Source organism: Scylla paramamosain, chromosome 31, assembly GCF_035594125.1.
Source record: "Scylla paramamosain isolate STU-SP2022 chromosome 31, ASM3559412v1, whole genome shotgun sequence".
Classification (NCBI taxonomy): Eukaryota; Metazoa; Arthropoda; class Malacostraca; order Decapoda; family Portunidae; genus Scylla; species Scylla paramamosain.
Genome location: NC_087181.1, coordinates 17,811,786 through 17,836,499, shown reverse-complemented (window position 1 = coordinate 17,836,499; position 24,714 = coordinate 17,811,786). Strand labels below are relative to the sequence as shown.

At 40.2% G+C, this 24,714-nt stretch overlaps 1 protein-coding gene and 1 non-coding gene across 10 annotated transcripts in view; both read left to right on the top strand.

Annotated features, from left to right (window-relative positions):
• The window catches only part of LOC135088776 (probable ubiquitin carboxyl-terminal hydrolase MINDY-4), a 96,969-nt gene that overhangs the window by 11,827 nt on the left and 60,428 nt on the right, over positions 1-24,714 (top strand). For 2 of the 9 annotated variants that reach the window (XM_063983787.1, XM_063983794.1), the window contains exons 1-8: positions 14,204-14,484; positions 18,158-18,363; positions 18,713-19,003; positions 19,305-20,231; positions 20,559-20,962; positions 21,277-21,508; positions 21,867-21,983; positions 22,668-22,848. In XM_063983787.1, coding sequence (XP_063839857.1) covers positions 14,385-14,484; positions 18,158-18,363; positions 18,713-19,003; positions 19,305-20,231; positions 20,559-20,962; positions 21,277-21,508; positions 21,867-21,983; positions 22,668-22,848 — 2,458 coding nt within the window. In that variant the 5' untranslated portion in view covers positions 14,204-14,384. Of the gene's footprint in view, positions 1-164; positions 2,251-14,202; positions 14,485-18,157; positions 18,364-18,712; positions 19,004-19,304; positions 20,232-20,558; positions 20,963-21,276; positions 21,509-21,866; positions 21,984-22,667; positions 22,849-23,947; positions 24,586-24,714 lie in introns of those variants that run through there. The other 7 variants (XM_063983790.1, XM_063983791.1, XM_063983795.1 and 4 more) reach the window with 7 other exon arrangements.
• Trnas-aga (transfer RNA serine (anticodon AGA)) lies at positions 5,814-5,895 on the top strand. The gene has a single exon. It is a non-coding gene; the product is annotated as a tRNA-Ser (tRNA).

Here is a 24,714-nt window from a genome sequence, read left to right as displayed (position 1 = left end):
AAATAACCCAGAAAAAAAAAATCACAAGAGCAACACAACATTAACAATAACCAACCCACCAACAAACAAACAAACAAACAAACAAACAAAAACACCCACACCCACACACACACACCACAACACAACCACCACACCTACACCACACACCAAACACCACCCACACACACACACACACCACAACACAACCACCACACCTACCCGCACCTGACTAATGGGTATGCAGGTTTACGGAGGCGTCCTTGGCTGTTTGGTGGTGGTGGGGAGGTGGCGTGACCTGGGATGCTTAGCTGGGTGAGGGCGAGGCGAGGGAGTCAGGTAGTGAGGGTCAAAGGTGCACATACCTGGCCAGATTACTGTGTACCTGTCTAGTATTGAGGTCAGGTGAGGTAATGTGGTTGATTCAGGGTTTGCAGGAGTGAGGAGGAGGAGGAGGAAGAAAGCAAGAGTGAGAAGGAAAAGGCATGAAGAAGGAAGATAAGGGGGAGGTAGAGAAGGAAAGGAAGGGAGTGAAGGAAGAGTAGGGGGAGAAAGAGGAAAACAAGGGCGTGAATTTAGAGGAGGACGAGAGGGAGGAGAAGAAAGAATGGAAGGGCGTGAAAGAAAAGGATGAGAAGGAAAAGGACCTGAAGGAAGAGGAAGTAAAGGAGGAGAAGGAAAGCAAGTCTGTGTTAAGGAAGAAGAGAAGGAGGAGGAAAATTAGACGGAAGTGAGGGCATGAAGGAAGAAGAGGAGGAAGATGAGAATGATAATGTAAGCAAGGGTTTACATGCAAAGTAGAAGAAGGACCAGGAGGAGGAGGAGGAGGAAAATAAGATTGGCGGAGACACAAGGGAAATAAACGGAAGAGAAGACGAAGAGTGAAGAGAAAAACAAAAAGAAAACGAAGCGATGTCTGCAAAGTAAAAAGAAAAGGAGAAACAGTAAAAAAAAAAAAAGAAAAGAGCAGGAAAGGAGAAGAAATGGAAAATAAAAAGGGAAAGAAAAAGTAGAGGAGGTGAAAAGCATTAAAAAGCGAACGTAATTTACTGAATGTTCTCACTCGTTTTCAGAATGCAGTGTTCAGTGTAGGCAAGAAGGAAAGCGTGCAAGACTGAGCTGTTTTTTAACGTCTTCGCTATTACTTTTTGTTACGTTCATAATTACTTCTTTGTTTGTTGCGTACTGCGTCGAAAACTAAGGAAGAAAATTAGAGAAGGAAAGAAATAGATATGAAAAAAAAGTGACAAATATCTCTCGTCGGATCGTAATGGCTACTCAAATTAAGGTCATGATGAAAGTTTAAAAGAGGAATTATATAAACAAAAATAAATAAATAAATAAATAAATAAAAATGCGCCAGAAAAAGAAAAGTTAACTATGACTTTTCTTGTGTGTACGTATCAAACTATGATTTTTGAAACTTGAAAGACGAGTTATAAGGACATGAGGAAGTTATGTCTTTTATATAACCCTGATATAATGTCGCTCCTCCATTAAATAAGAACATGAACAAATCTACGGTAAAAGGATGTATAGAATGAGTTAAGTGGCGGTGAAACAGAAGCAGGATGTGGAACCAAAATATTAACTAGAAGAATGTGTAACGTGAGAAAGTGGCATTCAAATACGAACTTAGAGAAATGTAAGGATATGTAACAATAGCAAAAAAAATGTATAAGTAAAAAAAGATGCACTCAAACACAAACTGAAAGAAATGCAAGGAAATTAAACTAATATATTACAAAAAAAAAAAAAAGCCTTATATATAAAAACTGACACTCCATTATTAACTAAAACGAATACTGGATGAAAAAAAAAAGTGGTATTCAGACATAAACTAAAAAAATAAATAAATAAATACACCTACAGTAAGAGACTAGTATTAAAATATTAACCAAACGAATACTAAATTATCAGAAGCTGACACTCAAACACAGACTAAAGAAATATGGACGATGCAAAATGACACTGAGAAGAATGAATGAGAAAGTAGCACTCAGACTTTAAGAATATATAAATAAATAAATAGATTAAAAAGAACGAGAAAAGGAGAAAGATAAAACGATAAGGAAATAAAAGGAAAATAACCACAAATAAAACACTGAAAAGATGCAAAAAGAACTGATGTGGATTAATTGCTACATAGACGAACATTTTATGAAGTGGATGAGGTGAAGGAGGTGGAAGGTGGAGAGGCAAACATGACCTTCCCCTTCTTGACCTGACCTGACCTGCCCACCATGCCCAAACTGTACTGGCGCAACAGGAATGGTGAGTTGTGTGTGTGTGTGTGTGTGTGTGTGTGTGTGTGTGTGTGTGTGTGTGTGTGTGTGTGTGTGTGTGTGTGTGTGTGTGTGTGTGTGTGTGTGTGTTTTCCATTCAGAGTGACACGTGTCTTGTTATTGATTCTCTCATTCTCTCTCCACTCACGCATTTTCTCTTCATTTTAACCTCCACTGCACCTCCACCTTATCTCCAGCTCTCCTCCACCTCACCTCCTGACCTCCATCTTCATTTCCATTTAATCTTTACTTTCATTTTTCCTCCACCCTTCTTCCACTCCACCTCCACATTGACCTCTTCTTCACCTCATCACCTCATCTATATCTTCTTACTTCCACCTTTCCACCTCCACCTTACTTGCTCCACCTTCATCTTGCCTCCACTTCGCATTTACCTCCATCTAACTTTCACCTCACGTCCACCTTTCCCACTTAACTTTCCCTAACTTCTTAACCATCTCCACCTTACCTCCATCTCGCCTTCACTGTCCTTCACCTCCCCCGCTAGTCACACACTGTCCCCTCGTCACTACAGATCCATACAGTAAGAATTTCAGCTCCAGTATGTCTAAGAGTTAAAAGTTATATTCTTTAATCCCTAAAAGTAAAAAAAAAAAATCTACTGTTTGTTCTATAAAAGTAAGGAAATTATACTGTTTGTTCTATAAAAGTTAGAAATTTCTAGTTTGTTCTCTGAAAGTAAAGAAATGACTGTTTGTTCTCTAAATTTAAAGAAATTCTATTGTTTGTCCTCTAAAATTAAAGACATTCTACTGTTTATTCTCTAAAAGTAAAGAAATCCTACTGTTTGTCCTCGAAAAGTAAAGAAATTTCTGTTCTTCGATCTCAGGGAAGTTAATGAAAGAAAACGGTGTATAAATTGCAGTCATGTCGCCTTGATAACCATTGAGACATGTTGTGGAAAGGATGGCGTGAGTGCTGGATATATTCACCACTGTGTGTATATGAGCACAGTACCTCAGCGTGTGTGTGTGTGTGTGTGTGTGTGTGTGTGTGTGTGTGTGTGTGTGTGTGTAACTCTTCATCACATGCTAAGGATTTCGAATTACCGTAAAATTAGACGTTACTTCATATCGCTAGTATATTAAGTTAAAATTATCGTACTAATCAATATACTGATGCTCCTTTGTCTTACAGAAAAGATTAATTCACCAATTTGTAGCTAGATTAGATCGCTTTTTTTATATATATATTTTAATAGGCAGAATTATCTTTTTTTCTGGTAAATAATGCACTAATTGAACGCTAATTATCGTACTTATCAATTTATTAATGTTCCACTCGTCTTGCAGCAAAAATTACTATACCAAATTGCTACTGAATAATTTATAGTCTTAATGCACAGACCGTAGTGTGTTGGTGTCATGAATGATGCATTGCTTGTACCGGCGATAAACTTGTTGCACCACTTAGCATTGCATCTTTGTTCTCTTACATCAGAAATTACATCAGACTTTCGCTTTTTTTTTTTCCATTCTTCTACTTAGCGAGCAGAATTAATTGCGTTGGTCTCTTATATAATTCACGTTACCTGTTGTACTCATCAATATATTCATGTCAGCTGTTACATCAACAAACTTGTCTTATTTTTTTTTTTTTCCCAATTTTTGTCTTAACGAGTAGGATAAGTTGTTTTAGTGTTTTACATTTTAACGATCGTTGCTTTAATCTCTTTATTCGTGTCGTCTTCTCTTACAGCAACGATCACATAAACTAACTGAGCTTAAATTGAATCAGTTACACTCACCACTAACATCGCTTGACCTTTTCACTGCTCGTCATTGCCTCCATAATCACTTGCAACTTCCCTAACGCTTATTTTTGGACTAGTTTCTTAATCATTCTCTTGCTAGTTAGAGAAAATTAACACCATTATCTCTATTTTTTTTTCTGTGTCCTTACAAACAACATTCAGCAGTGCCTTGAATGTTAACGAAGTACAGTCATAACAACAAAAAGAGTTCACTTAAGCTAATTACACACAACACCAAATTACAGCGAAGATTACACAGACTTTCCTTGAATTAGGTCAGTTACACACACCACTAATATCACCTAACTTTTTTCACAGTTAGTTGTTTCCATACCATCTACACTTTTTTGCATATTGTGTACTACATTTTCAATAATTCTTCACATTTTCTCCTTATATGTATTTTAGCATTCTGATTTCTTCCATTTTCCTTTTTTATTTAACCTATTATCTTTTTTTTTTCTCTCTCTCTCTTTCTCTTTCTGTCCATGCAGTCAATTATCTACAGCGCTCAGAATCATAACAAATGAGAGCACTAGCAATAAAAAATCGAATTAAATTAGTTACCCCACAACACCAACTCCACGATCACAGTAACTTAAGATAAACCTAACACCATTTACCCTATGAAAGTTTAAGTATAACCTAAATTTAGACTGAAAATAAAATCGGAACCGCAATTTGAAGCAGCGGTCTGTCAGGAAAACGAAACACAAAGGATCGTAAAGAACCATAAAGAACCGCAACATTATGACAGAAAACGGAACACACCAGACTCCCTAATGACCCTAACCGCGTGTTTTAAGGGGACGCTCAAGAATTATTTATTGCAACCGCTGGATGGAAGGAAGGAAGGGACGGAAAAAGAGGATAAAGTAAAGAAAGAAGGAGAAAAGAGGAGAAAGGGAGAAGGGATAGGGAAGAGAAAATGTAAAAGAAAGGAGGAAAAGATAGTGAAGAGGAAATTGTGGAAAGAGGAAAGAAGAAAGTAAGGAAAGAAGAACTGGAAGAAACGAAAGAGACGAAGGAAAGGAGGAGATGGAAAAGGAGTAAGAGGAAAATGAGAAGGAAAGATAAAAAAAGAAAAAAATCAAGGAGAGAGAGAGAGAGAGAGAGAGAGAGAGAGAGAGAGAGAGAGAGAGAGAGAGAGAGAGAGAGAGAGAGAGAGAGAATATCTACTTGATGGTAAAATCGAACACAAACTATTACATATGAATAGTTTTCCTGTAATTGCCACGCCTTATTAGACCGATCGGCGCGTGTAATAGTAAATAGCAGTAATAGTAGTAATAGTCACTGCCGTCAGATGCTAGTAATGTTGTCCTGTGTTATTAAGATGGTATTCTCAACATTATTGCTGCGGCGTGAGGGAATTCTTAAGCCACCCGTCACTCGAGCTCAAGAAAGAAAACGGGATTATGTTGCTCCTCACTCAGGTTGCAGTGATCATTATAATTCTTCGCTACAATTACCTTTTATATTTTGCAATTATTTACTGTCACTGGGAATTGTCTCTGGCCTTGTTTCTTTCTTTTTTTTTTTTTTCCTCTTCTTTGTTTTATTTTTGGCATTTCTGTTGATGTGTCTGTTTATGTATTTTTACTTTTCCTTGTTCTTTCGTTCCTCTCTTTTTTTTCTGAAAATTTCTAACATGTTTATACTTTCCTTTTTTCTCTGTTTGGCTTAGTTTGGACATTGTAGATTATTTTGTATTGTTATTTGTGGTTATCATTATTATCATTAGTATCTCTCTTCTTCCCCTGCCCCTTTGATCTAGGGCAGTGATGGCCGAGTGGTTAAGGCGTCTGACTAGAAATCAGATGGGATCTTCCCGCGTAGGTTCGAATCCTACTCACTGCGCATCATTGCAACATAGTTTTTACATAGACTAAGAGGCGACCTTATAATGCCTTTCAGAATTTTCAGTGGATTCTCAAATATGAATCCTGATAACTGCATAATGAGTCAGTAAAAAAAAAAAAGGCAAGCAGCTGAAACTTTATTCAAACATCACTTGAAGAATCAAAACCAGTGAAGGAAATATTCAAGTACGTGTAATATCCTATACGAGTTAACATTACTAAGAAAAATATATACTTAATAGCTGATATTCACTGCACCTGACACCCACTTCACCACAAATACCAAAGCAACATTTAGTACAATACACTCACGAGGCACAGTCCACACCTCTGTCCTCACACTGCACCAAACACAAAAAATAAACACAGGGAAGCAATTCAACCCTTTAAAATCATACACACAGCAATGCAAGCTCTGTTCACTTTCACGGTGCCTCCCGCCGCTGCACCCATCATGCCACGTGGTACAGCACACGTGACACAGCAAGAAATCACAGTAGCATTGCACTTGTGACGTAACTAATCTTGTCCCATCCAGAAGACAAAATATTCCTCTCTCTCTCTCTCTCTCTCTCTCTCTCTCTCTCTCTCTCTCTCTCTCTCTCTCTCTCTCTCTCTCTCTCATGCCTGCAGAAATTCATAAATTCATCACAAATTACTGATCATCTTCATTCTTTTTATCCCATTGACTGTTGCAGAATATTTATTATCTTTACGGAAGCTTATTTTTTTTTTTTTATTTTTCCATATTCATGTTTTTCCGTACTTTTTTTTTCCCCTCCACTGCAGAGATTGTGTAGGCTTGTTCATGTTAGCAGTGTTACCAAGGCTGTGTGCACTCCACGAGGGGGGTGGCGGGGGAGGATGACGGGAAGCAGTGTAGCCAAGGTCGAGACTGTTCTAATCTTGTAATGGCCCCTGTTAACCTCCTTCCTCCTCCTCCTCCTCCTCCTCCTCCTCCTCCTCCTCCTCCTCCTCCTCCTCCTCCTCCTCCTCCTTAACCTCCATTATCATGATTATGTTTCAATTACTTCCCATAAAGAAGTTTTCCTCCTACGGATCAGAAATATTTATTTGCTCCACCTGCTTTCCATTTTGTTTCATTTTATTTTATTTTGTTTATTTCCTTTTGGTTATTACTCGTATTTTCATCTTGGACATTGCCTAGTCTCTCTCTCTCTCTCTCTCTCTCTCTCTCTCTCTCTCTCTCTCTCTCTCTCTCTCTCTCTCTCTCTCTCTCTCTCTCTCTCTCTCAGCAGAAAATGAAAATGCCTAAAGTGGCTCCGTTTTCTCTTATTTTTTTCTCGTTTTCTTTCTTTTTTTCTGTCTGTCTTCCTTTTCATTACTGTCTTAAAGATAGGCGGCATTTGGTGCATGAAAATGAACTATGTGGTACTAACCTTGTGTGTGTGTGTGTGTGTGTGTGTGTGTGTGTGTGTTCGTGTCCCCTTGCTCACCTCCATGGCAATTCTCACACACGCTCCCTCTTAGTCTCGCATGCTCTCGCTCTAACCTTGCCTCTCACCTCTCACTTTTTGTCCCATCACGTACAATGTGAGGCAAGCAGGTAGGTCAAGGTGGCTGGCTAATAGAACGCACATAAAAGACAGGTGAAGAAAAAGGTAATCAGGTAAACATATGTGCACGTTTACCAAATATCAAAAAGTCATTCAAAAAAGAAAACGGAAATACAATGGTTGATTCCTTTTTTCCGTTTTTTTTAATGGCAGACTTAAATGTTCTCTCTCTCTCTCTCTCTCTCTCTCTCTCTCTCTCTCTCTCTCTCTCTCTCTCTCTCTCTCTCTCTCTCTCTCTCTCTCTCTCTTTTACGTCTAAAGTATGCTGGTCAAGTGAAAAAACATACATAAATTCCAGTTTCCCTTGCAAAATATTAAACAGTTACTTAAGTATCAGAAATTATTTAAGATTACAAGAGAGATTTTATTAAATGCTTAGTAGTTTTCTTTGTAATATTTCTCAGAGATGAATAACCCATGAACCTTGCAAAAATCATAAGTCATCTCAATGAAAAGGTGGAAATGTACACTTAAGTTTCGATTCTTGCCTCAGTAAAGAAAAGGTGGAAATCTGCATTGTGTTCCGCCCCTTCCCCAGCAATGAAAAGGTGGAAGCGGGCATAAAGTTTCGTTTTCTAAGACCATATTACTAGGGAGGGAGAGAAGGAAGGAGGGTCTTGCTTGGAGGGGAAGTAAATACGAGTATAAAATTGTGTTGTAGTGGTGTTATACTGCAGCACAGGGAGAGAGGGGAGTAATAGTAGTAGTAATAGTAGTAATAGAAGTTGTTGCTGTTGTAGTATATGGTATTCTTATACGATACAGGTGATATATTATAGTCGTATACGAAGTGGTAATAGACACGAGAAGAAAAAGAAAAAGAAAGAAAAAAACATAATCAGGGTCAATGTGCAATAAAGGTAACAATATAAGAGTCACAAAGTATCGGTCATTTTCACAGTTATTCGACATTCTCCCTTATTTCCTCGCACGAGTCATTGCACAAAATAGAGAGATAGATAAAAATGAATAGATAAATAAATAAATAAACGGGAAATAATGCAAAGGATATTTATATAAAAAAAAATCGGAACTGCAAACACGAAAGCATAAGATAAATAAATAAAAAGAAAGATAGATGGATAAAAGAATAAATAAATACATGAATGAATAAAGGAGTTAATCAATAAATAGATTAACAAAATAACTTAGTAAAAAAGATCATTAAAAGGAAAACCGCAATTGTAAAAATGAAAACATATGATAAATAAATAAACAGATAGATAAATAAATACGTAAATAAATTAGTGAATAGGTAAATAAGAAAAGAAAGATAATGAAGAATATAATCACGAAAAAAAATAATCGCAAAGACGAAAAACAATAAAAACAAAAACATTCGCATCATCTAACCTACATCTTCACACTGCAGCAAACACTAAAAATAAACACAAGGAAACAAATCCAGCTCTTTAAATCATACTAATTGATGGCTAAATTACCCTTGAATACCAACTAACGGGGAATTAAAGAAAACGCAGCTTCCTGATTGGCTAAGAAAACAGGGAGAGGGGGAGGAAGGTGAGCTGTGATTGGTAGATGATAAAGCTCCCAGAAAAAATGCGTTAGATGAAAGATAATGATGATAAATGTAAGAATAGGGTGATAACGAAGAAAAATGGTGATGGACATGAGAAAAGTTGATAAATAAAAAAGAAAGGAGCACAATGAAGGGTAAACCAATAAAGTTTACGCTATTAGTAGTAGTAGTAGTAGTAGTAGCAGTAGTAGTAGTAGTAGTCTGTGATGGTTGGCTTCTCATTTTCAACGTAACCAGCTTTTTTCGTCTAGTAGTAATAGTAGTAGTAGTAGTAGTAACAGTAGCAGCAGTAGAAGTAATAGTCTTGGTAGTGGTGGTGCTGCTATCAGTATTAGAAAACAGTAAAAAGCAGTAATAGAATCATTAGCAGTAATGGTAGTAATAATAGTGTAGTAAAAGAAGGAGGAGGAAGAGAAGGAGGCGTAAAAACAATAACTCTTCAAACCACGCACCGAACCATCACTAAGTCTCGCTCACTAAACGAGACGAGGAGTGAGAGGAGGAAGTAACGGCCTCACGGTACCTGGTGTCCGTTTCTCCTCCTACAGCGGGTTTTCTAAGGAACTCCCATCGATTGCTCTCAGTGGAAGGTGAGGGCGGGCTTGGACCAGTGGAGGGCAGCGTGCAGTGTATTCCTGGAGGTCCGTCGGGGAAGGTGTGGCCGTGGTACCTGTGAGAGTGGTGGTGGTGGTGGTGGACTGCGTGCGTGCGTGTGTTGAGTTTTACTGGTGAAGTTTCTGTTTTCAAGGGCAGGTGGTTTGCGAAGTGTTGTTGCTTTTGTTTTGTTTTTTTATTTTGATTTGTGTTTGTTTGTTTCGGTCCTTAGTTCAGTTTGCGTCTTTATTCTTAGGTTTGTAGTGATATGTTGTTGAAGTTTGTGGAGGTGTTTTGCTGAAGTTTTGTTTATGCATTTATTTACCTGTTGTCATATGTATGTTTAAGGTTATTTATTTACTTTTTTTTTTTTTTTTTTTTCTCTCTCTCTCTCCAAGTGTTTGCTTGTGATTTTGACACGTGTGGTTTTCAACTCGATTTACTTAAATTTTCTTTTCTTTTCTTTTTCTTTCTTCCTTTCATTCTGTGTTTGAGTTAAGTTCTGAGGACATGAGATGGTAAAATTTCACTGCTTTCAAGGACGAATAACACTTTTTTTTTTTTCCTCGGTATGTTTTATTTTTAAGTGTTTGTAGTCTTCCCTTAACACAGACAGCTTCGTGACAACAAACAACAAGTCTACTACCGCTGTTTGCTCTTCCTCTGCGTTCCTTTACATTCACCCGGCTTAACATTACCTATTCCAGCACTCACTATGTATCACCCAGCTCTCTCATAGAAAACACGAATAATGTACAAACAAAACAAAGAGATATAACATTTCACTATAAACTCTTAAAGAAAAAACAAGATTCTCGTGCCTCGCAGTAAATAGTTGATAGTAATTTGAAGGGTTTATTCGATCGTAAGCATCACCAACTTAACTATCACCGCCTTTGCTTACACGTGCGTTAGGAGTTAATGAAATTGTGCTCCTCCTTGATGAGACATAGAAAACGGGTTACTGCAGCGGGTATCGTGTGACATGTTGAAGGAAAATAGCCACTTTTTTGCAGTATATGATGGGGAATAATTGCGTCTCTCTCTCTCTCTCTCTCTCTCTCTCTCTCTCTCTCTCTCTCTCTCTCTCTCTCTCTCTCTCTCTCTCTCTCTCTCTCTAAAACGGCGAAATTACAACCTCTTTCTCGCGTTCCGGAAATGAAAAAACAATAAATCTTTCGGAAAAATATTATATTCGTATTTCACATTCAAATTAAACAACAACAACTACTACTACTACTACTACTACTACTACTACTACTACTACTACTACTATGTCTGTCGAGTATTGTAGTTCCATCTCGCGTGACAGGAGTGCATTAGTTTGCTCAGATCCGTTCCCCTCTTCGACGAAATGTAATTATTCTCTCTTCTAGTGATTCGTTGTGCAAAGTTATTCTCTCTCTCTCTCTCTCTCTCTCTCTCTCTCTCTCTCTCTCTCTCTCTCTCTCTCTCTCTCTCTCTCTCTCTCTCTCTCTCTCTCTCTCTCTCTCTCTCTCTCTCAAGTGGTGGTGGTGGTGGTAGTAGGGTTAGTATTAATAGTACTAGTAGTGGCAGTAGTAGTAGCAGTAGTTTGTAGTATAAGTATTGTAGTAGTAGTACTAGTTGTTGTATGAGTCGAAGTGGTAGTAGTAGTAGTAGTAGTAGTAGTAGTAGTAGTAGTACAAGTAGTGATTAATAGCAACAACAACAACAACAATAACAGCAATCATGAAAATACAATTAAAGTAAGGAAAATTAATAAGAAGGAGCAAGATTAATTGACAGAAGGAGGAGAAGGGGAAACCAATAAAGATAACGATATGTAGAAGAGCGTTGCTATTACTTTTACTCATTCATGAAGGAAGATAACAGGGAATTTTTGGTGATGTAATCAGTAATAATAAGAAGTCTCTCTGTCTGTCTGTATGTATGTAATGTACGTAGGTGTGTATGTATTAATGCATGTGTATATATGTATGTTTGTTGCTTCAGCGCGTTAAGGAAGACTTCTAAAGGCACAGAAGAGAGGGAGCGATAAAAAGCCAGCCAGATTATCACTCCCCAAAAATAGTATGAAAATATTAAGAAAAAGAGAACGGTTTCCAAAGCAGAGGGCAAATTAATTCTAGGATTTTCCGATAATCTTCTTTTGAAACAATTCAATTCGTAGGAAGTGGATCTATGTGTCTGTCTGTCTGTCTGTACCATGTTTCCACAGCAGTAAGACACCCAACGCAGAATGGTCGATAATCCTGTTAAAAAAAGACCAAACATTCAACTCTACCTAAAACAAACAAAGCAATAACCACAGTCCCCGCGTGCTAAGCTGTTACAAGGGAGGAATAGGAAGACACCTCGGAAATTTAATAACTAAATTGATCCTTTCTTTTTCCGGATCCTTTACTTGTCTTGACCACAGCATTATGAACGGGGCTTTTTTCCCTTTCTTCGTCCCTTGGATAGTCTCCCCAATACTTGACAAAAAAAAGATAATAAAAAGATGATCTAGAAGCCACATCCCTCGCCACGATCCAGCCCCGCGTCTCAAAGGTGATTTTATACAAATACCACGTTTGTCCCCGCATGTTTTTTCTGAAGAGTTAATTCTTTGTTATTGTTTTTCTATTGATAATCTCGAAAATCAACTCAGAGCAATGTTAATATGACGATATAAATTCTAGTAAACTGAACAAGTGCACTGATACTTCGATATATCCCCACTGACATTTTCGAAAACCAGTTTGTGCAATGTTGATAAGACGGTTGAAAGTATCCTAAACATGAATATCCGGGACAGTGACAAAAGAACATCGCTGCGCTAATCCTACTTTGATATTTTCCTATTGACACTTCCAAAAAAATAAACTCAAAGCAATGTTAATAAGACGATTGAAAATATCTTAATCATAAAAAAAACTGGTGAACGTGACAAGAACATCGCTACACCAGTCCTATTTCGCCATTCTTTTCACATCAATATCTTCGAAAACCAACTAAATCAACCAAGGCAAAATTAATAAGGCAAATGAAAACATCCCAAACGTAAAAATCCATTGACAAAAACATTATTTAACCAATCCGCTACCCCGTTGAAAAGACGAAGCAAGCAGATGGCGTGGCTTCCAGTCCAGCTTAGCCATCTACTATACGTGATGGTGACCGCTAATACAACCCCAATTAGTGCATTACGGCGCCCTTGCAGTGTTGGGCTAATGGCAGGTAAGGGCAGGTGAGTGAAGACTGCACCCCTTACCTGTACATAGCTTGTGACACCTGTAATTGCTGGCGAGTTACCTGTGATTGTTGTTGTGTACGAGGCAGGCACAGGTGAAGGTGTGTGTCTGTGATTAGCGGCGTGATGCATGGAGAGAGAGAGAGAGAGAGAGAGAGAGAGAGAGAGAGAGAGAGAGAGAGAGAGAGAGAGAGAGAGAGAGAGAGAGAGAGAGAGAGAGAGAGAGAGAGAGTGTGTGTGTTTCCTCTATACTGCGTTTATTTCATCATATATTTTTCTCTCTTTTCCTCTTATTTTTTTTTCTTCCTCTTCCTCCCTTCCAACCCTCATTCTTTTCCTCTTTCTTTTTTTTTTTTTTCATTGCTTCCTCTGATCCGCTGACCTTGAAATAAATCTTGGCGAGAGAGAGAGAGAGAGAGAGAGAGAGAGAGAGAGAGAGAGAGAGAGAGAGAGAGAGAGAGAGAGAGAGAGAGAGAGAGAGAGAGAGAGAGAGAGAATTTTACCACCTTCCACCTTCCATTTCATTTTGTTCCCATCTTTCTTTCTTCCTTTTATCTTTCTTCCCCGAGAAATCATGAATCTACCTCACTCGTTCCTTCCTTCCTTCCTTCCTTCCTTCCTTCCTTCCTTCCTTCCTTCCTTCTTCCCTCCCTCCTCCTCCCTTCTTCCTTGCTAAACTGCCTTTCTCTCTTTCCTTCCCTCCCTCCTCTCCTCCTTTCTCCTTACTAAGTTGCCTCATTCCTCTTTCCTTCCTTCCATCCTCTCCTCTTTCTTCACTTCTCCTCTTCGTCCTTCCTTCCTTCCTTCCTTCCTTCCTTCTTTCCTGGATTTTTTGCCTGATTCACGGATCGAGAGAGAGAGAGAGAGAGAGAGAGAGAGAGAGAGAGAGAGAGAGAGAGAGAGAGAGAGAGAGAGAGAGAGAGAAGTCTAGACAGTTTAAAGTAAGGAATGTAAAAGAACACAATAGTGACATGTAAATAACTTGGACTAAAAACACATCATCATCATCATCATCATCATCATCATCATCATCATCATGCATTGTGATCTCGGCTCATCTGTCTTCATTCTTAACGGAGCTGGAATTTTATGTACCGTCGGAGAACACAAAGGAACACAATGGAAGAGCAAAAAATAGCAAGTCCGTTATTTGTTGTCTCGTAAAAGAATTGAATTTCCTAAAGAAGAAATTATTTGCACGAGGTTGAATTTCTTGTTATTATTATTATTATTATTATTATTATTATTATTATTATTATTATTATTATTATTATTATTATTATTATTATTTTTTATTATTTATCTTTAACGTCTTTTATAAGTTCGTTTCATTACTCACAAATTTCTTTACTTTTTCCCCTTTATCGAAATAGAAGCCAAATTGAACACGAAAAAAAAAGAAAAAAAGAAAACGGTAATAAAAGCTTAAAAGAAAGACAAGTGAACATTTTAACTTAAAGAAAACTTAGTATTAGTAGTAACCAGAACGCGATACCCAACAACAACAACTACTACTACTACTACTACTATTGCTGCTACTACTACTACTACTACTACTACTAATGATCACTTACGTAGCTCGGCGGCGTCCAATGGGGAGAGACAAGACTCCCCTTAAGCCAATCAGACGCCGCCCACGCCCACACAGGATGAGACTACCTGGTGAGTGGGCGGGAAATTAGCAGGAAATGGGCGGGAAATGGGCGGGCGATGTGTGAATGGGGATCACTTAAAACTTCTCAAATTCTGAGCTCTTATTTAGAAAAGAAATGTGTTAGATTCTTAAGTTTTCCTTTCTTTTTTTCTCTCTCTTTCTTCCTTCCTTTATTACTTTCCTTCCTGTCTTCCAGCTTTCATTCTTTTTCTCCGTTTTCTTCCTAAAATTTTAAGCCTGTGTTTAGAAATGTTTTACTTTTTTTCTCTCTCTCTCTCTCTTCCTTCCTTTATTACTTATCCTCTTTTTTTCCAGATTTTATCCATTTCTTCATTCTTTTTTTCTTTTTACTGTTCTTCTCTCTTTCTCTTTCTAATCTCCCTTTATTCTTTCTCTTAGTCTATCCTTCCTTCTTTCTTCCACTTCTTTCCCTCCTTCCTTTCCTCTTCGCTGTTTTCCTCTTCCATACTCATCTTCGTTCTTTCCCTCCTTTCCTCTTTCCTTATCTCCACCATTCCTTACATCCTCTCTTTCCTTTCTCTCTCTCCTCGTATCCCTCCTTCCATCCCCTCCTTCCCTCCCTCCCGTCCTTTCTTTACCTGGCCATAATGACTGATACTGAAGAAAAAACGAACATAATGAAGGATAATAAATATTCTCCTCCTCCTCCTCCTCCTCCTCCTCCTCCTCCTCCTCCTCCTCTTCCTCCTCCTTGGTATTATTATGATTATTATTCTCTCCTTTTTTTCAATATTTCCTCCCTCCCTCGGCCCACTTATAAAAGCTCCAGTGTAATTTTGCGGGATCAGACTGTCTTTTGTTTCGTGGTTTTTCGCTAATGAATCCTTAAACGCAGGCAGGCAGGCAGCAAGGAAGGCTGTGTTTATTTTTAACCTCAGGAAAATTCTATAGCTGATGCCTAAATATTTCGTAAATAGTGGTGCGTTATTCTTTTTTTCCCTCTCTTTTTTCCTATTGGGTGATGAAGGCTGGTAGGCAAGATGAGTTCGTTTTTAACCTCAGGGAAAACTTCACTACCCGATGCCTGGAGGTGTAGTAAATAGCGTTGCGTTCTTGTTTCTCTCTCTCTCTCTCTCTCTCTCTCTCTCTCTCTCTCTCTCTCTCTCTCTCTCTCTCTCTCTCTCTCTCTCTCTCTCTCTCTCTCTCTCTCTCTCTCTCTCTCCACACACGCACACACACCTTAATAAAAACTTGTACTTCATTAAAAAAGAAAAGATTATAATTTCCAAATACATTTTCTAAACCCGAAAAGCATCAAAATATAGAATGAAAGGGCACACTTTTTTTTCTCTCCCACAGACATCATCCCATAAACTTTAATGTACAAGTTCTTTATAGGAAAAAAAAAAGATGTTGATGATTTTAACTGCACTCGTCACCCGTCAAAGCAAAGACGCACTGAGTGGATGGCAGGGAAAGAAGAAAATAAGCTGTAAGAAGCCATCAAGTCTACACGTGGCAGCCCCTGTACGAAACCTATCTATTTCCACCTATCTTCTCCATCCACCAGTTTGTCTATATCTAAAAAAAACGTGATCCACTTCCCACTTCCACTTATCATCCTCATCCATATGCTTGTCTAATACGTCCATGTCTGAAATACGTCATCCATTTCATCATCTTTCTCTCCTTCCACTTTTCCACCTTTTGGCTTCCTCCTCCACATAATGGTATCGATCCTCCGCTCCCTCACCGCCACTACAGCCACACCCTCCTCATTACCTAATTATGATGTCATTACTTCATTACTCCATTATCTCTCTCTCTCTCTCTCTCTCTCTCTCTCTCTCTCTCTCTCTCTCTCTCTCTCTCTCTCTCTCTCTCTCTCTCTCTCTCTCTCTCTCTCTCTCTCTCTCTCTCTCTCTCTCTCAATTAAAATTATGAAATAGAACAAAAAACTTCTACTCTATTCACACTTCAGTAACTCCAAAGACAAACTACCTATAACATACAAATCACATTTTACATTCACAAACTTTTACAGCACCCACAAAAAAAAAAAGAAAATAAATAAATAACAATAGATAATAAAATACTTGAAATATACTTGTAACCTAACTTCTCTTGTTCTTCTAACTAACCAAGGTCACAAACAAAAGCTCCCCTTCCTCTCAGTCACCACACATACTATTCCATTGCATAATCTCAAGGACACTCTGACCTTTTGCTTTTACCTGAGAATCGAAACCCCCTGTCAGTAAACCTCTCGGAAAAATTAATGGTCAAAGATCCACATGGCTCGTTCTTTACCTTTCGTATTTTGCTCTTAGTGGATACATGGAGAAAAATTAAAATGAAACTAAAATTAAAGAAAGATGCAGTTTTGTTAGCTCTGTATTTGTGATTTTTGGAAGTAAATGCATTATAGATGTGTGTGTGTGTGTGTGTGTGTGTGTGTGTGTGTGTGTGTGTGTGTGTGTGTGTGTGTGTGTTTACCAAGTTGACCTACTTATTTATACTTTTACAGGATTTAATCAAGCTTGTAATGTTCCGTTTTGCAACACCAAATTATCATATTTTCTTTAACTCTATGTATATTGTCTTATTGTGTGTGTGTGTGTGTGTGTATGTATCTGTCTGTCTGTCTCAGCCTAATGACACAACGTATATATATATATTTTTAATATCGCATTAGTTTTACTCCTCCCTGTATAATTTCAGTGTGGTCATCATTATAATCATCATCATCCTCAGCAGTGTTTCACCTTCCTGAGGCATCCGTCACCTCACGTGTTCCTGCCACTCATACGTTGGGACGATCAAAGGAAGCGCGTATTTCACTCGTAAAAAAGTGGATACAAGTTCTTTTTCTTAGTATTTCTTGCCGTGGGGTAATTTGCTGGAGAAGGAGGAGGAAGAAGAGGAGGAAAATACAAGTGAATACAAGCAGGTTTCAAATGGCATCAAATTTTTTGGTCCTCATTTGAACGACTGCCCTCGATCCACGCAGTGTGAAGTCTTGCTCTACATCGAGCTGAGGCCACACTGCCACGCACGGCTTACGTTCCTCACCTGCCAGTAACGAGTGTCTTCCAGTAATTAAACCTTGCAGTACCTTTGACAGTACAGGATCTTACTTTGTACTTTGAGTTTTGTGTTTGGCTGCGATGGGTAAGTTGTAGCATCCATGACCAAGATACTGACACCTTGGCCTAGCGAGGGAAACTGAGTAAACATCTCGTCTTAGCTGTCTGTGTTCCAGTGTAGTCGTGAGGTGCTGGTGTGGCAGTTTTGCAGTCTTGCAGCCACTAGTGTTGTAGATCTAATTTTGGACCATCAGTAGTAATGGCTTGTGATTTGTGACTAACTTTATTTTCTTCTTGCCATGTGGAAGTGTATGTGGAATCTTTTGACACCATACACAAGTCCAAGACCTTTTTCTATGAGTGAATTTCTCCTTCCTGCCTTGTATATCAATCTTGATGCATATGCCACGAGTCTATCTATATCCTCTGTCATTCCATGAGCTGAAGCTGCACCCACTCTACTTGTTACGGAACACACCAAGCTGTCCAGGCAGACATTCCACTGAATACCTTGTCCGCAGTCTATCGCCTCATCGCCGGACTGCTGGCTACACCACACAGCAGTCTGTGTGTGGAATAAACTGTTGCATTTACCATTGCCTTTCACCTCCACTGATCGCGTCTCCCGTTGCAGAGGAGGCAGGTGTGGGAGACGTAGCGGCCACCCGTCAGGGCACGCAGGAAGCCAGCCCGAGGGGTCAGCGCCTGTGGCCGGGCGGGGGCGAGGATCCCACCGAAGGATCACCGGAGCTGCTGAAGATAAACACCCACAGCTCGGGACTCAAGACTGGCCGCCATTTTGACCACGGCTTGGACACCTTCCGTTCCCACAGCATTGAAGTGAGTCACACACACACGGATTAAAAAGTATGCTATCCAACTATCTGTCTGCTTATCTATCTATCTATTTGTCTACTGTATATGTTAGCATATAAGGCAACGTTTTAACCTTAGGAAATTCCCAAAAGATTGGTGGTCGTCTTGTACTCCCAGTATAAAATACGAACCTGAAATTCTGCGGTGTACGGGACGGTGCTCCCTTGGAAGCAACACAAATACAGATGTGGTTGTCTGATACTGATTACTGATTGTGTAGAATGCGGTATTACTTTTTTAGCCAGCTGTAGATACTTTCCTAGTCACAAGATGAGATGAAACAAGAGTTAGTCTATCACAGGCGTAAACACAGACTCCACAGCATCACCAAACCCTGCAGATAGGGAATGGGCTGCAGAGTCCTTTAGCTTCCCACCGCAACGGCCACATCCCCAACGGCGTGAGGAACGGGTCTCTGGCAGCCCTGCGCGTCCCAGCTCACGGCGGCTTCAGGAACAGCTCTGGCGTGGCCTTGGCTGTGCACGGCAGGAGTGAGTTCGACACAGACGCCGATGTTGACATTGCGACCATGGCGGCACAGAGAGACCAGCTGAGGGGCACCAGGAATGTGAGGGGCATGATGGCGCCGGTCATGAGCAAAGAGGTGAGAAAGATACAGGGATTCTATGCTTGTTCCACTCATAACGATTCTTCCATGATAATTCAATCTAGACTAACTCACCCCCTCCGTGATGACGTGACAATGTAATATGATATACGTTAGTTATGTTTAGACAAGGTCCTCACTGGTCTTCTCCAAAATATGTATGACCTACTGTATTTCATATTCATCGTAACGAACACTTAGTCTTAATATATCATTACATCGCAGAATGGCCCAAAATACAATCTTATACACGTCACAGATGTGTCTCGTGAACTCGGAACGTGTCACTATGTTTCAGGACGACCCTCGGACCCGCAGTGCGAACCGTAAGATGTTCCTCACCAAGCAGCGAAGTGAGTCAGTGCTGGACAGCCAGGACGAGGTGGATGAGAAGGGAGGCAGGCCGTACCCAACCATGGAGCAAGAGGACAGGAGCCGAGGGGAGGTTTTGGGGGGCATAAATCGCAGAGGAACTTTCCCTAATGGGCAGGGCAGAGTGGGTGGCCTCGGAAGCATCGCCATGAGACCAATGCGGGACTACCTGGACACTTCGGGCCGCGGGGACATCATGGCCCAGTCGATGAGGAGGCAAAGTTTGCGAGGCTCCAAGCTGAATCTTTTCGACGGGAATTACAATCACTTTGACTCTAATGGAGGTTCAAGGCTGAGTATAGAGAGTTCAGATGAGCATGCAGGGTTCAGACAGGACGATGACTCTTACGCTGAAGCCAAGAGGAAGAATTTACCGAAGTTTATCCCAAGTTCACATGAGGACATCCAAATCCTAAACCTTCAGGGCTTCATGGACGCGTCAGGCTTCATGGACGACGGGAGAAGCAGCAGCAGGCGGAAGTACAAGAAGAAGAGGATGAAGAGAGCCATGGAGGGCGGAGATGGGGAGAAAGAGAGGGAGACGTACAAGTTTAATGCAAAGCCGAGAAGAAAGAGGTCACACAGACTCTCTAAGAACCACCTGAGTGACGACGACGGGGAGATGGTGCTCAAGGATGTGGATGACCTGGACAAGCAGGTGGCGGGGCTGGTGCTGGGACCCGAGGTGGCAGGGAAGGAGACAGCAGGTCGCCCCATCACCCTGGAGGAGGCCAGTCAACTGAGAAACCTCCTGACAGGAAGTCCCGCCCAGCCACTCTCCACCGAATGGCTCTCACAGAACTTTAAGCAAAACGCCAATCCTAATTTGTCATACGGCATTGTGCAGAAGAAGGTGGGTGATGGAGTTGTGTGTTGTCAATGTTTTTTTTTTTTTTTTTTTTTTTTTTTTTTTTTTTTTTTTTTTTTTTTTGTGTTCATACATTGATTTTTATTTTATTTATTTATTTTTTTGTTAAAATTAGCAAAGTAAATATTGCTTAACACACAATGCAATAATTAAAGCTTTACATTTCCTTTCTTCTTACATTCTGGACCTTAGAATTAATAGCGCAGGTGATAACCAAATTACATCCTGCAACTCAACTAATTTTATTGTAGTATCTGTCCACCTCTTATACATTGAGTGCTGGACCTGTAGTCAGTGCCCCACGTGTTACAGGGAGGGCCGTGCGGGGTGCTGGCCTGCGTGCAAGCCTACATGATGAAGAGCCTCATCTTTGGCACCTCCATCGCGCCCACCATTAGCCCAGTCAGTCCCCTGCGCCCCTCACAGAGAGAGTGGCTGTGGGCACTTGCTGTGGCCATCACGGAGATCCTGTGGAAGGCTGGACAGGGGGAGAAGGCAATTCTAGCCATGCCTGGGTCCTTCGCACACTTCACAGAGCACGGGGTGGGGCGGTACAGTCAGGATGGGATGACCGAGAACCTGGCGCTGCATGAGTTTGTGGAGCAGCGGGACCTGTATGATGCAGTGACGCGCCACCTCACGGCCTTCACCTCGGAGACCTCCTCGGGCTGCGTGGTGCTGCTCTACTCCCTTATCCTCACCAGAGGCATCGAGAAGTAGGTGGCTTGTGGGATTATTATCAGTGTGTGTGTGTGTGTGTGTGTGTGTGTGTGATTACGTATGATGTTGATTTTTCTTTTAAGTTCCTGTTGCCAGAGAGAGAGAGAGAGAGAGAGATGAAAACTACAATCATTTAAAAGAAAAGTAAATTAAGAAACATACACAGAGTGACTCCATAACCTTACTTAATGAGACGCACACAGACCTAATCACACATAACCTGACCAAACCAAACCTAACCTTACCTCACCTAACAATGCTAACTAACTAACCAACTAACTAACTAACCCAAGCATGAACCCATTCTCAGCATCCAAGAAGACATGGACCCTGGGGGCGGCCACTTGATCAACTCCCACGGTTACTCCTCGCAAGAGATCGTCAACCTGTTGCTGACAGGGCGCGCCTTCACCAATACCTTCAACGGAGAGCACAAGCTGGGCGGCAACTCACCCCAGCAGGAGTCTGTTGTGCTCAGAGGCATCACTCAGAAGGCGGAGATTGGCCTGCTGTCCCTCTTTGAGCACTACGACTGTTATAAGGTGAGAGAGGGAGAGGTAGAGGCTTGAAATTAGGTGAGGGAGGGAGGGGAGGGGCTCAATGCAGGGTGTGGGGAGGGAGGGGGAGGTGCTTCATGAGTCTGTTCTTACCTTCTTCCCTGTATTTCTATTGACCATTTGACTGACATAATTAGTGTTTTTGTTTGTTTGTTTGTTTGTTTTTGTTTTTATAAACGTGTTTATTTACAGACGTGTTTTCATGGGATTTAGCTATGCTCATAATATCCTTTGCTCCAGAACTAAAACATGCCTTTTCTTTAATCTTTTTCTTCCTTTCCTTTAATTAATGTGTTGTTTATTCACACCACCTCACATACGCTCACAACCACAACATCAACAGCTAAAAACAACAACAAACAAAAACTGCTTTAAAAACAACAACAATAACAACAACAGCAAAGAAAGCGAAGGAAGGAGGAAGAGGAGGGAAGTGGAGGAAGGGGAGATAAGAACGAAGGTAGCTCAACATGCAAGTTCATTTGTTCGTTATTTGGTTATACGCTCTCTCTCTCTCTCTCTCTCTCTCTCTCTCTCTCTCTCTCTCTCTCTCTCTCTCTCTCTCTCTCTCTCTCTCTCTCTCTCTCTCTCTCTCTCTCTCTCTCTCTCTCATGAAAACCGCACTACATGGCTTAGTTATTATAATATCTTGCCTTACAGCTTATAAGAATAGCACATTTTTCTTACCCCCATGTACGTACCTTCAGGCCAGACTCCCCTAGGCTTGACTTCTCTTTATAGTATTTACTTCACCAGTCATAGATTCACAACCACTTTAATGTTGGGCAGCGTAACCCATGACAAGAAGGAATAGTGTATGTTGTAACACGAATGTTTTTGTCTTTTTAATTCACAGTCATTTGTAGTTATGAAATGTTTTGTTTCTACTGTATTTTAGACTAGTGGTTAGAAAAATAAGGAGAATATTCAGTTTTAAAACATAGAACACTTGTGCACTGGGTAACCTCCTTATATGTAATTTTGAATAATACTTCAACTGTATCCACTGGGGACTGGCACCATTTGTGGGACTTTCTTTTTTTGCCATTTTTAGCTTCCCCAGGCCAGAACCCCTCATATAAAAATTAAGAAATAAATAAAACATACACCAGTACCAGCACACTGCACCTTTCCCTTTCCTCAGGTTGGCACACACCTCAAGGCCCCCCAGTATCCCATCTGGGTAGTGTGCTGCGAGAGCCACTACAGCTGCTTGTTTAGCCGAGACACCTCCGTTACCTCAGACACTCCGCCCATCACCACCTTTGACATCTACTACTATGACGGTCTGGCCTTGCAGGAGGATGAGATACGCCTGACTATCGGTGAGTGGCTTATAGGGCTGTATTTTTAAACACTTCTGTGTCATACCTATAATCAAAGCCTCTAATTGAACTTGCATAGGGTTTTAAGGATGCTTCTTTATAGTTCTGGTGAAAGATCAACAAGATTTCTATATTATTAACCGAGGAAATATTCTTGAGAATCTGACTAATCATCTGTGTGGCCTTTGAAGACTCATGGTGAGAGCAGAGCATTTCATAATACAGGTATAGGGGAATACCATGTGATAGTGGTAGGTAGGACTTCGATATATAGTTCAGTTCAGTTCATTCCAGTAATTTGGATGGGTTAGTTAAGCCTTTGTTACAGTTCCCAGCAATCTTTTTTTCTGATTTTGTTCGTCAAGTTATTGAAACTAGATGTACGAGAATTGGTAGTATAAATATTAGCATAGTGTTTGTCGGTTCAGGAGTGCAGAATCGGATTTTAATAATATAGAGGTAAATGTCATTTGAATCTCTAACTACATAATGCTGTTAGTGTGTGGGTTCATGCTATTTTTTTAAGTAATTTTACATTTTATTTGTTATTGATTATTGTACACGGTGGTCATCAATGGAGTCATTAATGATTGTAAGAAAGTAAAATAATGGAGGATGGTGGTAACAGGTGTAGTTTGCTAACTAATCAAATACAGAGTACTTCATAGTAGTAGTAGTAGTAGTAGTAGTAGTAGTAGTAGTAGTAGTAGTAGTAGTAGTAGTAATAAAGGTAGTAGCAATAGTAGTAGTAGTAGTTGCAGTACTTTAGTTGTAATCCGAGAAATCAAATCTCCACAAAATGGTTTATTACAATAAATTGTATTAGTTAGTAGTAATAGTATATAGATAACAGTGACAATAGTACAAGCAACAGGAGTAACAGACTAACAGAAGTGGTAACAGTACAAGCAGCCAGAGTAACAGTAGTATTAATAGTACAAGCAGCTGGAGGTAGCAGTAATAGTAGTAGTATAAGAAGTAGCAGCAATAACAGTATAATCAACAGCAGCAACAATAGTGACAATAGTACAAGCAGCAGGAGTAACATCAGCAGCAGCACTTATATTAGAGACCCAAGGCTGACCAGGCCACTCCTCAGAGCTGTCCGGCGAGGAGAGTGACCTGCCCATTGTGCCGCCCCTGGAGCACTGCATCAGGACCAAGTGGAAGAAGGCGGCTGTCAACTGGAACGGCACTGACCCCATTCTATAATCCATCTTATACTCCACTCACTCTCACTTGTCACTCACCATCCTTGTTTTCCACTGCTGTCACTTGCTGTCCTTGTTTTTCAGCATCCTCCTTCCTGCCATCCTTGTTTTTCATTCTGTTCTTTGCTGTCCTTGCTTTCCACTGCCATTTATCCTCCCCATCTTCTGCTGTCCTTGTTTTTCAGTGCTCTCCTTCCTGCCATCCTTGTTTTTCACTCTCTGTTCTCTGCTGTCCTTGTTTTCCACTGCCATTTATCCTCTACATCTTCTGCTGTCCTCTTTTCAAGCTGCTTTCCATCCATATGTTGTACAATCCCTGTTTCATATGCAAGGAATTTGTGTTAATGTTAAAACTAAAGGGATGAAATGTCTTCTTTTCTATATCACTCTCTGTTCTCAGTCAGCTTAACTCTATATGTTTTGGGACAAGGGCTCCATTATTCTTAAGCTGGCATACAGTTCTGTCAATCTTTACTCTTAGTTATGCTGCATAGAAATATATAATAATAAAGGTATATATATTTCCTGCATGCTATTTCTCTCCTCTTCCCATGGGTCTTGTGGTGCTTGGATGGAGTGCATGGGGATAATAATGCATGTTTATGTAAATTTTATTGTGTGTTATTAATATTTTAGTTTGTCTACTAACCTTGGA